This window comes from Aquarana catesbeiana, linkage group LG06 (assembly GCF_042186555.1).
Source record: "Aquarana catesbeiana isolate 2022-GZ linkage group LG06, ASM4218655v1, whole genome shotgun sequence".
NCBI lineage: Eukaryota > Metazoa > Chordata > Amphibia > Anura > Ranidae > Aquarana > Aquarana catesbeiana.
In genome coordinates, this window is record NC_133329.1 from 262,566,063 (window position 1) to 262,582,515 (window position 16,453).

The 16,453-nt window shown below is 41.7% G+C and overlaps 1 protein-coding gene across 4 annotated transcripts in view; it reads right to left on the bottom strand.

Annotated features, from left to right (window-relative positions):
• Positions 1-16,453, bottom strand: part of TRAK2 (trafficking kinesin protein 2) — a 105,445-nt gene that overhangs the window by 51,644 nt on the left and 37,348 nt on the right. For 2 of the 4 annotated variants that reach the window (XM_073633270.1, XM_073633272.1), the window contains 4 exons: positions 14,506-14,700; positions 5,838-5,900; positions 4,624-4,700; positions 615-731 (listed from right to left, as the gene is read on the bottom strand). In XM_073633270.1, the coding sequence (XP_073489371.1) occupies positions 615-731; positions 4,624-4,700; positions 5,838-5,900; positions 14,506-14,700 (452 nt within the window). Of the gene's footprint in view, positions 1-614; positions 732-4,623; positions 4,701-5,837; positions 5,901-10,780; positions 10,930-14,505; positions 14,701-16,453 lie in introns of those variants that run through there. The other 2 variants (XM_073633271.1, XM_073633273.1) reach the window with 2 other exon arrangements.

The following is a 16,453-nucleotide window of genomic DNA, read 5'->3' on the forward strand; positions in this document are numbered from 1 at the left end:
AGGAGGGAAGGGAGAGGGGAAATAGAGATAATAAGCAACATATTAAGAAATAAGAAACAAGCAAATAATAAAGTAAAAATACGAACTAGGGAGTGATGTAGGAATAGATTATAAAATAGTAAAGGTTAGAATACACTTATTAGAACACATTGAGCCGACACGACAAATTATTTTTCTTAAAGAGCATAAAGATAGAAACATAAAAATGTAGGAAAAGAAAATCTGTTTAGACCATCGTGCTTATGAACAGACTTTCTGATCAGATTTTACAACTTTACTTACCCATCTTTCAATATGACTGGTTATGAGCACCCTCCTAACCTCTATTTATCATACTGTGCTCTAATTTAATAGGCTAGAACTTTATTTGAATAGGAAAATCAGGAGACTATGAAATGGATCCACTCTCTGCTTGGATTGCAATACAACTTTGAATATGTTAAAATGGGCAACTTTGGATCTGCTCTTATGAGAAAACTGCAGTAATTAAAAAGTATGATAAACACAATTTCAGCATTTTTTTTTTATTTAACTAAAAAAATGTACAGTTCTTGCTCTGTTAAGAAGAACGCCACATAAAACCTACACATTACATGCTTTAAAAAGGAACTCACATGATCCAGTGCTTGGGTCAGCTGCTCTTCTAAACCTTCATTCTGCTCTGTCAGTATGTGGTTCCTTTTCAGGAGAGCCTGGCCAATGCGAGCGGCTAGTTCCAGATCCCTGTCCCTCTGTAAAAAAGAAAATGTAAAGTTTTTCAAACATGGATAACATCAAATGATCAATGCCTACTCTGGTCAGTTACAGTGATGTCCGGAAATTATTACATGTTTCTGGGCAGTCTGAAACTCCTGCAGACTCTTTGGGTGATTGCCCTTTCGAAGAAGAATCAATGCACTGGGCTTCATTTTACCAGTAGATTGCTATAGTTTTGCTCAGAAATAAACCTAAACTTAACATACCTTTCTGCTTTTGCTTTGTCCTCCAGGCAGAAATATGCATGCTATGGTAATCTCAACACTTATAGAATGAAGTTTCAGAAGAAAGATCAATTGGCCATAGGATTGGGTTTATACATACAGCCACGTGCAAATGCCTTTGGTTAGCTTTGTAATCTGAACTAATTATATGAAGTTAAAGGGCTTGTATATTCTCATAGTTTTTCACCTTCATGCATTATATGCATGAAGGTGAAAAACCTTCTTTGTTGCAGCTGACCCCAGAGCCCCGCCCCCGCCCTATTTTTTTTTACCGGAACCTGTCCGTTCCAGCGACGAGCACGAGCCCAGTGGCCCCAGCCACTGTCTCTGTCCTCATTGGCTCCCCCACTGCTGTCAATCAAATCCAGTGACACGAGAGTAGGGCCAAATCCTGCTGTCTGCGCCGCACGAGTGCCCTTATGGAAAGAGGCTCTCTTACATTTCTTTGGTTACTTCCTGATTTCCAGGCCTAAGCAAGGGATGTTATACAGCCCAGGAGTCTCTTCAGTAAGGGAGGAGGGTTTTTTCTCAGCTAAGCACACCTTCCTACCTACATGCCTGAGCTGAGGGCAGGTAGATTCCAGGAAGTAAATGCTGCACGAATCATCCACCTTTACTCGAGATGGCCATGGCCAGAAATGCTAGGAGGGTCATTTTTAAAGTGATTTTCTCATATTATATTAGAATTAAATCACATTTTTGGTTTGCGGTGCTCAGATTCAGTGCAGTTCTGCTTTGAGTTTTAATGAGCGCACAGTTGAAATAGTACTTGTTCATCATGTGTCTATGCATTGTAGTTTACCATTCCATATCCAGATATAATTATTTACAATGTATCCAGACAACAGTAGTAGGAATATTAGACTGCAAGTTCTTTAACAGCAGCAACTGCTATGATTTGCTCAATGGTACCTGTAAAGTAGAGTTTTTGTTTAAGCCTGCCACATGTTACAATATGGGGCGGTTTGCAGGCGCTATTGCGTTAAAAATAGCGCCTGCAAACCGACCCGAAAGTGCCGCTGCTTTGTCTCCAATGTGAAAGCCCCGAGGGCTTTCACAATGAAGCGGTGCGTTGGCAGGACGGGAAAAAATGTCCTGCTAGCAGCATCTTTGGAGCGGGGAAGGAGCGGAGTGTATACACCGCTCCTGCCCATTGAAATCAATGGGACACTGCGGCGATACCGCCGGCAAAGCGCCTCTGCAGAGGTGCTTTGCGGTGGTTTTTAACCCTTTCTCGGCCGCTACCGGGGGGGGGAACCGCCTCTCTAGCGGCCGAATACCGATGCCGACCCTGCCGCAGTGTGAAAGGGGCCTTAAAGGAGATTGTATAGTCATAGGCCCCTTTCTCACTGGGGCAGGGTCGGCGGTAAAGTGCTGCTATTGTTAGTGGCTCTTTACCGTCGGTATTCGGCCGCTAGCGGGGGGGGGGTTTACCCCCCCCCCCGCTAGCGGCCGAGAAAGGGTTAAAATTCACCGCAAAGCACCTCTGCAGAGGCGCTTTGTCGGCGGTATAGCCGCGCTGTCCCATTGATTTCAATGGGCAGGAGCAGTGAAGGAGGGGGGACTTTTTTTCCCGTCCTACTAGCGCACCGCGCCAGTGTGAAAGCTCTCGGGGCTTTCACATTTGAGACACAGCAGCGGCTGTTTCGGGTCGGTTTGCAGGCGCTATTATTAGCGCAATAGCGCCTGCAAACTGCCCCAGTGTGAAAGGGGCCTTAGATCTGACAACTACATAGAACAAGGGTCTGCATGATTTGATTGGATAGTCTAGGAAAGTCTGGATATTACATAGTTTTAATAGGAGATTTTACAGTCAGACTGTAAGGTGTATGTTAAGTTTTACAGAAAAGTAGAGGACAGGAATAGCATAATCAGTAAGCTGCTTTTTCTTCACTATTCAACTAAAGGCTTAGGTGAGTTCCCAACCAGTCTGTATAGCCTAACTACAATGCAATCTGCAGCGATGCCCAGGACCTGGCTTTGCTGTCAGCCAGGAGTGTCTGGATCACAAGACTGGCTAAATAATATTATAAATATAGTGACAGGTAAAACAGTTCTCACATATGTATTTTATCTGTGTATTTAAACATTTGCAGTCTAGTTTTCACTGTCTAAACCAAATACTCTAAGGTAAAACCCTAATACGAAGCCAGGAAGAAATGAAAGCGGTATTAAACCCAAAAAACAAAAAAATTTAATATATTGCAGCTTACCAATCATTAGATGTGGTGACTGCATTTGTCCCCCCCCCCCCCCCCCCGCCTTCACCTGGTGATCTGGCCAGTAACACACCTCCTGTAATAGTGTCCCCACTCTAAATGAAGAAGCTGGCACCCTTGGACAGTATACATTGTCGGTCAGGAAGCGGAGTGTTAGATGTACTAGCAAATTTAGATACGCTAACAAATTAAAGGCAAACTCCAGCTCACACTGCAGTTACAGCAACAGTTATTTTTTTCTTTTGGGTTCTACATGAATAAAAAAAAGCTGATCATTGTAAGTACTCCTTTCAGTAGAAAAATGGTTTGTCTCAACACTCTGATACATTTGCAGAAAAGCCTGTACTGTTGAAAAAAAACAGACTTACTGGCCAGATCTCCAGGTGAAAATAAAGGAAAGAAGGCCTTAAAAATAAAACAAATGCAGCCAACATATCTAAGAATTGGTAAGCTGCAATATAAAAAAATGTCTGCTTTGGGGTTTAATAGCTCTCGAAGTTGGACTTGCAAGTGATCTGCAAGGGCTTTTAAAGGATAAGTTCTCCTTTCTAAACATTACTTTGCACACTGGACGTTTGATGTCTTTACAGCAGCTGTTTTTGGCTGTAGACGTTTTTTTCTACAGTCATTAAACTCTCCATGTACACATAGGCTGTTATCAGCAGTTTTGGGCAGTGGCGTTTTTGAGCAGTAAAAAACCCCCAAAACTAGTGGGTTCTGAGAGACGTTTTTCAGCTGTAAAAAAAGCTCTAACGCTGATCAACATCGATAAACGCTCAAAAACATTGCTCACCGGCGTTTAACGTTTATGATCCATTGAAAAAAAAACCCCGCTAAAATGCTAACGTACAGAACCGCTAAAAACCGCTATTGCAAAAACGTTGAAAAAAGTTGAAAAGTTGAATAACTCACTGCAAAGTTACTGACGGTTTTTATAACGTTATTTTAACGTCCAGTGTGCATGGGGCCTTAATGCAAATTTTTTTACCTGCAAACAAATGTGCATTTATTATTTATTGTTAAAAGGTGAACTTATCCTTTAAGGAGAACAGCAACACAGCAGTTGCCTCTGTTCAGGGTCAGCGACTAATTCATGTTGAAGTACAGTAGTGAAAAGGATTTGGAGGCCAGCTCCACAATTTGTACAATAAAAACACAATATAGTATCGGCAGATCCAACAATGCTATCATGACTGGTTCTCTTAATGCATTAAAACAGCATTATGTGAGGAAAGGTATGTTATTCTTACACAACTGTACTGACCACACCTTTCCATCACACTTTGTTCTTTATTACAGATTATGTTTGACAAACAACTATAGGTTCAGACGTAAGCTATAGAATGTTTCTGTTACAGATGCAATAATAATTTACAATCACTCATAATGATTTGTTACCACAAAATAAGAGTGAGTAGACTTACCTCAGTTAGTAAGTGACTTAGCATATCTGTGTCATTATAGCTTCTAGTCATCTGATCTATTCGTTCTGAACTGAGAACTGGAAAAAAAAAAAGAATATACATGGGTGTTAGGGACCAGGCAGATATACTGTATATAATGGAAGATATGAGTGCAGAAGTGTATCGGTTTGTGCAACCTAGGCATGATCACATTATGAATCCCTCCATACATGGCCGTCACCTTCCTGCACACTGTGGCTCTAGATATGTCTGTCTGTTCCAAGCAGGGTAGATAAAAATCAATGATTTTTTTTTTATTTTTATTATATTTATTTTAATAAAATGCTTTAGGAGCAAACATCTAAAGATAGCTTTCTATTTAAGATATATTATTAATTTAGCTTATTCAGCATGAAAACATGAAGCTGTATATTCTGCAATATTTGCATTTTTGGTAAGCTCATCCAAGCTCTGCAAGCTGAGATAACATGCACTGCATTGATGCATTCACACAATGTCACAGTAACCATGAGATAAACTAAAGTTCAGGAATATTCTTTTATCCCATTGTTTTGCAAATCTATGTACACTACAAACTGTATGATTGAATCGGTTCTGATATTGCCGTTTTACTAACCTGACAGCTTATTATTCTAAATAGGAAACCTTCATTTGCAAATATTAAAGATTTTAACTACCGGCAAGAATAAGTCCTTACATTTAAAGAGCACCTGTCATTTCAGATCCATCACGGTAGCGCCTGTTAGGGGGCATCCACTCACCTGCTGCCGCCACGTCCCTCACCTTGTTGTGTCACTGCCACATCACCAGCTGTCCCATTAAAGTGAATGGAACTGTTTGTGAGTCAACAGCGGGTCAGAGGAGGAGCTGCCGAGGGACAGAGATGACAGTTGCTCTTTAAAAATTATGATTTAAATTGAGCCTTTTTACTAGTGATTTAAATCATGATTTCAATTGTGATTATAATCAAATCCACTGTGGTTCCAAGTATTTATTAGCTTTCTAAATAGGAGTGTGGATGGCCTCCATGACTGCACAGCAATCATCTAACTTGTCCCACCTTCAGTGCACTGTTCGGCTTTTTTCTACCGAAGGTGATTCAGACAACCTAATTATGTCATTTGTAAAGCTGGTAATGACAAAACACTTTTTACAAAGAAGGTGCAATCAATTCCAACAATGTAGTTTTTGTTAAAGAATCAATCCAAGATTACCTTGTGAAGTCTGACTTGATTTACAAGAGTCATCAAACGATGTGGTTGGAAGTTCAACAAAAGCTTAAGAAAGGCAGAGAAGAGAAGAAGAAAAGAAAGAAAAGAAAAGGAAAAAAGAAGACAGAATGAATAGAAATCATTCTGTGAAGAATGAACTAGAACACAAAGGCAATATTTATAACAATCACTTTAAGTAGTTTACCAATTGTTTTTATAGGTAAGACAGAACATGTTGTACACTTCGCTAACCTTATATAATTAATGTGTGAAAAATGTAAAACATGCTGACAGCTTCATATATTGCAACAACAGGGACCCACAGAAATATGCTTACAGCCCGATTCTGCCACTGATGTCAGTTTGAAAATGTTCACGCCTATAGGTAACCAACAACCTTTGCAGATACTTCCTGAGTAAGGATGAACTCCAACTTGTTCGCACAGCCCACGTGCAGAGCCCGCCAGGAAGTCAGCACGGCGCTGCGCTAATCACAGGCAGTAAGACATTTACCCGATGCGCGGCTGCAGAGATCGGGAAATGTCTCACTGCCTGTGATTAGCGCAGTGCAGTGCTGACTTCCTGGCGGGCTCTGCACGTGGGCTGTGCGAACAAGCCGGAGCTCATCCTTATCCCTGACTGATGGATCCTCCAATCAATCAAAAATAAAAAAAAAATTTGAATCAAAAATCATCCAAAATGTATCTTCTGGCTTACTTCAATTGTGTATTTTTGTTCAAGAGTCATGACTATTAACAAAATAAAATAATACATACACCTTCATTCTGACAGCTAATTAGGTCTTTATCTAGTTAGATTCAGACTGTTTGCTGAACCTGTGCCCAGACTAGGCACACCAAAAGTTTAACATGTTCTGTAAAAACAATAAAAAGACTTAAAAAAAAAAAAAAAAGCCTTCAATCATCTCTGTAGTTGAAGGCATTAGGGGAGAAATGAATTTTAAATGAAGACCACTCAATCATCCCATAAAAGTAGTGAATAGAATTTTTTTTTAAATGGGACTCCTTGTTACCACCAGAGATATGAATTACACATAAAATAAAACAAACGTTTTTATTACAAATATTAAAAAGTGATAAACATGGGTAAATTGTGACCACCAATCACTATATTATACAAGACATCATAAATCAGTCCACAGAATACATTGTAGTTGTATGTCGTATTTACGATCAATTTAATTTTTGTAATAAAAACTTGCTTTATTTTATACGTGATTCATATTTCTGGTCAGTAAAATAAAACTCCCGTTTTTTTTTTCCCTGTCCTCTCTTCACCAAATTTATGGGATGATCGAGTGGTCTTCAGTACAATTTGAGCAGGGATGGTGCCAACAGAGTTTGTTGGACACTTGATCTATTGGTAGGATTTTGTGTTTTAAGATTTAAGTTATGGATGACTTTCTCTGGGGTTCTTGGAGTGGCTTCACAATCAGAATTTAAACTGATATAAGAGTTGAACAAAGAAGAATGAGATCATTTCTCTAACATTAAAGGGGTTGTAAAGACAGAAGGATTTTTATCTTAATGCATTGTATGCATTAAGATTAAAAGCCTTCTGTGTGCAGCAGCCCCTCTCAGCCCCCACTAACACTTTCCTTAGGTGCCTCTCTGTCCAGGGATGTCCATGAGTTTCTCAGCCGTCCAATATTCTCCTTCCTGATTGGCTGAGACACAGCAGCGGCGCCGTTGGCTCCCGCTGCTGTCAAAGTCAGCTAGATAATCAGGAGTGAGAGGGGCCGGGCTGGGTCAGGGTTCTGTGTCTAAATGGACACAGAGAGCTAGGACTCAGCTTGGGTGCCCCCATAGCAAGCTGCTTGTTGTGGGGGCAATGAACAGGAGGGAGGGGCCAGGAGCACAGAAGAGGGACCTGAGAGGAGGAGGATCCAGGCTTTTCTGTGCAAATCCACTGCAACAGAGTAGACCAGTATAATATGTTTATTATTTTATAGGAAAAAAAATGAGCCTTTACAATCACTTTAAGGCTTCAGCAATTGTTGACTTGGAACACATATTCTTAGTACCCTTCTATTTTCAACAACACATAGATTCAAAGATAATACCATCCCTAATCAAATTGTACATTGTTACTAACAGATTTTGTTGTCCATGAAATTAACCCGCCCCTTGTGTTTTTCGATATAAGAAGAAATTTATTTTGAAAGCTCAAAGCACACAGGCGCTGAAATTTCAGCCTTTTTTTTTCCCCACAGTACAAGCAGCTAGAGAGGTCAATGAAATGGCTTGTTTTAAAGATATTTTTGCCTGTAAAAAAAGTAAATACTTGAATGTTCATAGTCTGGGCACAGTGCGTTTTAAGAATAACAGTCTTATGCTGGAACACATTGGCATAGAGCTACCGTATATATATATATATATATATATATATATATATAAAAAAAAAGTTGAATACATTTCTCATTTACGTCTAGCAGTCTGTAAGCTTTTCTTAGCTGTAGGCAACGAAGGAGGAGTTGGCTGTAGCATTTGGCTCTAAGTGCATCACAACAGAATACATTTTCACTTTGTTACAAAACTAGCAGAAATTACGGCTTTACTTTACTCAAACTCATATAAAGAACTCAAACTAAAAATAATGTCATAATTAGGAGTGCAGTGTTCAATCACAGCATCCAGATAGGAGGCAGAAAACATTCATTATTAATGTATTCATTATTTAAAACTCTTGAAAAAGTATTCATACTCCTTTTCCACATTTTATCATGTTACCACAAAAAACGTAAATGTATTTTATTGGGATTTTATGTGATAGACCAACACAAAGTGGCAAATAATTGTAAAGTGGAAGGAAAATAATAAATTGTGTTCACATTTTTTTTTTACAAATGAATATCTGAAAAGTGTGGGGTGCATTTGTTTTCAGCCACCTTTACTCTGATACCCCTAACTAAAATCTAGTGGAACCAATTGCCTTCAAAAGTCACCTAATTAGTAAATAGAGTCCACCTGTGTGTAGTTTAATCTCAGTATAAAAACAGCTGTTCTGTGAAGCCCTCAGAGGTTCGTTAGAAAACCTTAGTGAACAAACAGCATCATGAAGGCCAAGGAACACACCAGACAGGTCAGGGATAAAGTTGTGGAGAAGTTTAAAGCAGGGTTAGGTTTTAAAAAAAATATACCAAGCTTTGAACATCTCACGGAGCACTGTTCAATCCATCATCCAAAAATGGAAGGAGTATGGCACAACTGCAAACCTACCAAGACATGGCCATCCACCTAAACGGACAGGCCGGGCAAGGAGAGCATTGATCAGAGAAGCAGCCAAGAGACCCATGGTAACTCTGGAGGAGCTGCAGAGATCCACAGCTCAGGTGGGAGAATCTGTCCACAGGACAACTATTAGTTGTGCACTCCACAAATCTGGTGTTTATGGAAGTGTGGCAAGAAGAAAGCTATTGTTGAAAGAAAGCCATAAGAAGTCCCATTTGCAGTTTGTGAGAAGCCATGTGGGGGACACAGCAAACATGTGGAAGAAGGTGCTCTGGAAAGATAAGACCAAAATTGAACTTTCTGACCTATAAGCAAAACGCTATGTGTGGCAGAAAACTAACACTGCACATCACCCTGAACATACCCATCCCCACTGTGGCAGCATCATGACGTGGGGAAGCTGGTCAGAGCTCATAGGAAGATGGATGGAGCTAAATACAGGGCAATCTTAGAAGAAAACCTGTTAGAGTCTGCAAAAGACTTGAGACTGGGGCGGAGGTTCACCTTCCAGCAGGACAACGACCCTAAACATATAGCCAGAGCTACAATAAAATGGTTTCAATCAAAGCATATTCATGTGTTAGAATGACCCAGTCAAAGTCCAGACCTAAATCCAATTGAGAATCTGTGGCAAGACTTGAAAATTGCTGTTCACAGATGCTCTTCCATCCAATCTGACAGAGCTTGAGCTATTTTGGAAAAAAGAATGGGCAAACATTTTACTCTTTAGATGTGCAAAGCTGGTAGAGACATCCCCAAAAAGACTTGCAGCTGTAATTGCTGTGAAAGGTCGTTCTACAAAGTATTGGCTCAGGAGTATGGAATACAAAAGCACGCCACACTTTTCAGATATTTATTTGTAAAAAAAAAAAATTGAAAACCATTTATCATTTTCCTTCCACTTCACAGTTACGTGCCACTTTGTGCTGATCTATCACATAAAATCCCAATAAAAATATATTTATGTTTTTGGTTGTAACATGACAAAATGTGGAAAATGTCAAGGGGTGTGAATACTTTTTCAAGGCACTGTATGTAAAAACAAGATAGTCAATAGTCCATTTAAAGTGTAACTTTGGCCAGCCCATACTTAAAAAAAGCACAGCCACTAATTTGTTGGTGACATTTACACCTAAATGTATGAATACTTTTTCAAGGCACTGTAGTATGTTACTCATAGACTGCCTTTGCCATTCTGTGATGTCAGATTTTGTCCATCCTACCTGTGTGTTACCCAGTAGTTGCTAATCAGGTACTGCTCAGTTGCAGATGCCGTTCATCCCCCATCTCTGAGGTAATTCTAATTTAAAAGAGCTTAAAGGGACCCTATGAAAATAAAATAGTTTAGGAATGTGGAGTGCTGATGACCTTCTAAAAATACTGTCTGCCTGGCTGTTTCTCTAATACATTTGAGAAACTCAAGCAGAACAAGCATGCAGATTAGAAAGTTATCGTAAAGTTAGATCGGATCTGTGTTTTATGTCAGTGCCTCTCAATTCTTTTAAACCTACAGAACAGCAAGTAGAAATCTTAAAAGAGGTTTGTATTGGCAGCCTCCATATTCTCTCTCTGCAGTTTTAAAGTCCTAAAAAGTTTGCAATGTTCAGTACAGTGATCTAGTCACTTATTAAAAATGAGAGATGACACCTTTAGCACTGTACAGCTGACAAACTGGAGCATTCAAAGCAAGCTCACCTTGTAGGCTAATGGAGTTAAGAACATCCTCATTCTGATTAAAATCCATATCACCGTTGTCCATCGTTGTTAGGATGAAGGAGCACAGCGCTGTCAGACCAGAGGTGGTGTAACCAGTCCTGGCTCCTGCATTGTATGACTAGCATTGTACTGGGTGAAACCTATGTACAGAGTTGTGCACACTTTCCCTCGGGCACTCCAGTGCAATAAAAAAAACAGCCCAGCCCAGCTCAGATAAAAACATCAATATTACTTGTGAATACTTCTACTTTTATTATAGGCAGCAACCTGTAGGTCAGCTATTGTGTAAACCACATTCCAAGCACAATCTGCCGATCCTACATATATTGATTATTGATGTCTCATTCCAATGTCATACAGACAATTCATTTCAGGCACTGGCAACCTGAAGCAGGATGTTCTGCTGGTTGGAACAAAGCTAGAAATCACCTTAGGAAAATTTTCCAACCATCACATACTTATATATATATATATATATATATATATATAATCATTATAATATCAACTTTATAGTTCTCCCTTCTCTAAACCCTTAACCTACCCCTATAAATAGCTCTCAACAGCCTACCTCCTAATACTAAAAGTCAATAACTAAAATTAACCGCAGACACTTAACCTACCCCAACATTTAATCCATACTCCAACCCATAAAATAAATCTCTAACTCTAATCAGATGATAATGGGCTATTGCACACTATCAGCTGATGTGGCAGAGGTGTTCGAGGCTCTGGAAGGATCGCGATCATATTAATCGGGATTCAGCCACCTGCCTGATTGACAGCTGGCTCCGCCTCTCAGCATGCAACTGAGAGCCAGAGCCAGCTGCAGCGGCCCCTTCCCCAGCCTGGCATTCCAGTGAGCGCTGGAGGAACAAAGCGGAGAGCGATTATATGATTGCTCAGTTCTCAGTCCTAAAGCAGACATGGGACTGCTGCAGCTTCACACCGATGCTGCAGCATAAATGTGAGTATGTGTTTTTGTTTGTTTTTTCCTTTATTAACCCCAAACTTGTCCCTTAACTCTGAAAACAAATTCTCAGAACTTAATCTAAACACTTAAACCCTATCCCATACCCTATCTGTACCCCCTAATCCCTGCCCCTAAATTTAACCAAAGACTAAAGGATCACATTAAAAATGGGTCAGTATTTTCTAAACTACCAGGCCAAAACTAATCCTAAAGCATTAGAAAAATTAGCTTTTCAGTTTATCCTCAGCGCAGGTCGGGTCATGAAACCAATGCTTAGACACTGTCATGTGGCCAAAGTGTGAAACGATTTCAGGCAGAACTTATGATTGGCCAGCTATGCTCAATCAATACTCCCGCAAAGGAGAAATAGGGCCAAAGCACTTTTGGACCTACTTCTATGCAGAAGTAAGTGCACCCCTGTCACCCAAATTCATCCAACAGCGTGCTAAAGTCCGCGGTCAGATGATGTCACTTAGCTGGTCCAGGCTCTGGAGAGATCCCAATTTTAAATTGTAGGGATACACCGAGATGCCTGGACCGGCAGCTGGCTCAGCCTAAGCAAGCCACCCATTCCCACCCCTGCACAGCCCAGCACTACAGTGAGCACTGGAGAGGCAGAGCAGAGAGCCGGTGACTGTCTGCTCACTGGCGTTTGATCGCTCGGTTCTTGGGCGGCAGGGCACAAAAGCAGCATCGGATCAACAGTGAATCCACCTAGGTATGTACACAGCTAATGCCATAAACTGTCCATATGTCCAGCACCAAAAGGGCAAAGAGTAATCTTTTTTTCTTCTGTCTTACTAGCTAAAGTGTGTCAGTGCCAATGAGTGCAAAAGTGTTGGCGAGCAAAATGCGAGTAGTTGCAGTGTTGGCAAGAGTATATAATACTGCGGTGTCGGCAGGTGTGCACTATGGCACTGCTTAGTGCAAAAGGGCATGTTGGTGCAGAGGTACACGCTGATGCGACATCTTTAAGTGCAAATGTGTACATAGCTGCTTTGTAAGCTAGTGCAGGAATGGAGTAGGTGTGTGGTGTTAGTTAATACAGAAGTGCACGTCGCTGTGGTGTTGGCCAGTGCAAAAGTGTGCATCATCGCGCTGTTGGTAAATACAAAAGTGTTTGTTATTGCGGTGCTGGTGATTAAAAAAGTGCATCTTGGGGCAATGTAAGCGAGTGCAAAAAAGTGCTTCATTGCAGTGTTAGTGTGTGCAGAAGAGAGTGTTGTTGCAGTGTTTGTGAATGCAACAGTGTGTTAAGGTGTGGTGACAGCTGGTACTGGTGTAATGTCGCCGAATGCAGAAGTGCTTGGTGGTGTGATGTCAGTGTAAAACAGGAGAACACGTGAGCACAGTGTGTTTGTCATTCAGTTAAAGCTCAAAGCTGGACATACATGGATGAAAATTTGGTCGGTTCAGCAGAGACTTCATCTGTATAAATCATCTCTGACAGCAACACAGCAAGATGTCTCATTTAAACTGATACTTGGGTTGACACAGATTTTTTATTATTTCACTCCTTTGAGAGGGAATCCAAAATAAATAACTTGGTAGAATATCAATGCAATATTCAGAATTCCCATGGTTGCAATCTGAACCAATTCTAAAATGTTCTAAGTGCATAGGATAACACCTATAGGTTTTGTCTGTTTTTCTGACCAATTAGCCTACCTACAATGCAATTTAGGAAAGGCAGAACAAGCTGCAATCAACCTGCTGTATATCTGGCATATATATTTTGAATATAGTACAGCTTGATAGCATGTCATTAGCACAAGACTCCTTGACCACTTTAAAGAGTATTAAGTCAATAAATCATGGGTATAGATAGTAAAGGCTTAAAGAGAGAAGTCCACCCTGAGCTTTTTAGGCTGGGCTTTTCCTATCAGTAACAGGAGTGCAATTTGTTTTGCACTCCTGTGACCCGTTTTCCGTGGAGAGCGGTCTGAAGTCTGCTCTCCGCTGACGTCACTGGAATCAGTCCAGGCACCAGGTCATCCCGAATTAGGAAGTCTGGATCCGCCAGCTGCCTGGACTGATGGCAGTCTCAGCGAGACGCTGAGACAGCCGCTCCCCGCCCCTCCACAGCTCAGCCCTCCAGTGAGTGTGGAAGAGCAGAGCAGGAGAGCTGCTGACAGGCAGAAGCTCTCCGCTCGGGGAGGTGAGAGAACCGAGCCATCACCAATGTTTGGTGGCTCAGTTCTCAGTGAAGAAGAGGCGGCGGAGGACAGATGCAGCATCGGTCTGAGGCTGCATCCACCTAGGTATGAGTCTACAAAAAAAAAAAAAACATACTTCTCTTATAAAATACACTGACTGCAATGTACTACTAGTTAAATAACCCAGAGATCCTTAGGTGCTTGGTTGTATTTTTGTATATCTGGTTAAGCAGCTGGGGTGGCTGAATTCTTGAGAGACCTTGACAGATCTCCACCCTCATGCAACTTTGTAATAAGCTCATTATTATGATGGGCAGGCTTACTGGCCAATAAGATGTGGTATTACAGGGAGGCCCAGGTCTCAACCTTGAGAGTAGGTGTAAACATTTACATAGGGGACCGACCTGAGACAGCATCCCATTTGCCTAAGCAGGCATCTAAAAGTAAATGCAATGCTTAAAAAGTATCTGTTTCTAATTTGTAAGGCCAGTTATCTATTTGTACACTGTGACAAGCATACCTAAAATCAGACTAGTAAGGAAACTTTACCAGCATTCTGCTTACAGTGTGACACTTACTCATGTAACGGAAAGTCTCTTCAGCCAGAACAGGAGAAAGATTGCCCGGTCCATTGCTTTGTTTGGTTGGGGACTGGATCCAGTCTTGGTGATCATAGAGGAATAAGGAGTCCACTCTTAACCTGTACTGGGGTAGTTGATCCTCTAACATGTTCACCAGTTCCATTTCAGGGACATCTTGGCTATGATAGACCTCTAGTGAAGGAAGAGGTAAAGAAGAGTTAGTTACAATGTACACAGTTCTCAATTTTAAAATCTGTGTTTTACAAATACTATAAACCAGTGGTCGCCAACATTTTGGACCTCATGGACCACTAAATTCACAATTTTGAATTCAGCTGACCACAAACATGAATTTTACATGTCTTTTACACCCAATGCTCCGGCTCCCTGCCCCCCCCCTCCCGGATCACACTGCTGCCTTATACATACAATGCACTGGCTCTCTGCTCCCTACCCCCTAGATCACGCTGTAGCCTTATACACACACAACGCTCTGGCTCTCTGTTCCTCTCTCCCTGGATCACGCTGTAGCCTTATACACACACAACGCTCCGGCTCTCTGTTCCTCTCTCCCTGGATCATGCTGCAGCCTTAAACACACAACACTCCGGCTCTCTGTTCCTCTCTCCCCGGATCATGCTGCAGCCTTATACACATACAGTGCTCTGGCTCTCTGCCCCCTACTCTGCATCACACTACTGTCTTAAACAGATTAATCATCTGAGCTCACCCCCCTTATCCAGCCATGTGCTCCAGCTATGTGCTCCCTCCCACAGCCTGTGATCTGCGCTACCATTGGAAGTCCCCTCCTCCTTCACCTCTCGCTCTCTGCACTACTCCCGGCGCCTCCCTCTAAATTCACAGGAGCCAGGACTACAGAGGAGGCACTGAGTATCAATGTGTGCTGACAGTATTAAATGTCAGCACGCATTGAGAACAACCCTGGAAACAACACTGGACAGTATACATCCGCCACCCCACCCCCCCGGGACCACCAAAACTGTCTCATGGGCATTTGCTGCTATAAACAACTAAACAATTCACACTCTAGTATTCAACTTCAGGACCTGACTGCCATACTGAGTAAATCTCAACAGTTCCCATAACCCTTAGTTTATGAGTTGAATCACACTTTCCATGCTTTGCGTTCTACCCTCCTCTGCAGTTTTGCAAACACATAATTTGAGAGAGAATAAACTGCAATCCCACCTTAAAATTGTAAGAAGGCCGAATCACAGTAAGTGTAACTGAAAAGAGAAGTTCACCTGGCGCCCACACTGGGGCGGGCGCCAGCAGTAAAGCGGCGCTATATTTAGCGCCGCTAAACCGACGCTATTTGGCTGCTAGGGGGCAGTTTTAACCCCTGCTAGCGGCCGAAAAAGGGTTAAAACCGCCCGCAAAGCGCCGCCGCAGCGGCGCTTTGCCGGCGGGTTTGCAGGGCTGCCCCATTGTTTTCAATGGGAAAGGGTGATTTGGGAGCAGTGAATACACCGCTCCTATAGCGCTGCAAAGATGTGGCTTGCAGGACTTTTTTGACCGTCCTGCAAGTGCACCGCTCCAGTGTGAAAGCCCACTGGAGTGAATTGAGCGGCTCTTTCACGGCGCTTTGCAGGCGCTATTTTTAGCACATTAGTGCCTGCAAAGCGCTTCAGTGTGAAAGTAGCCTTAATAACAGGTTATACCCATACTTGGGGTGTAACATGCAACTAAATCACCTGCCACCACCCCAACCAGATCCTCCATTGTAACAGCGGGCAGGGGATCTTCTCCCCACACCCACTGTCACAATTCAAATACAACGCTGAGTTCTGTGAATAAATGAACTGCAACTACTATCAGCCATGGTGGCTTGTAGTTCTCAATAAAAAAGCTAATATTTCTCTCATGTTTCTGTTTTTTACCAGATTGGGGTGGTTTTCAATCACTTCCTTTTCCTGTAACACAT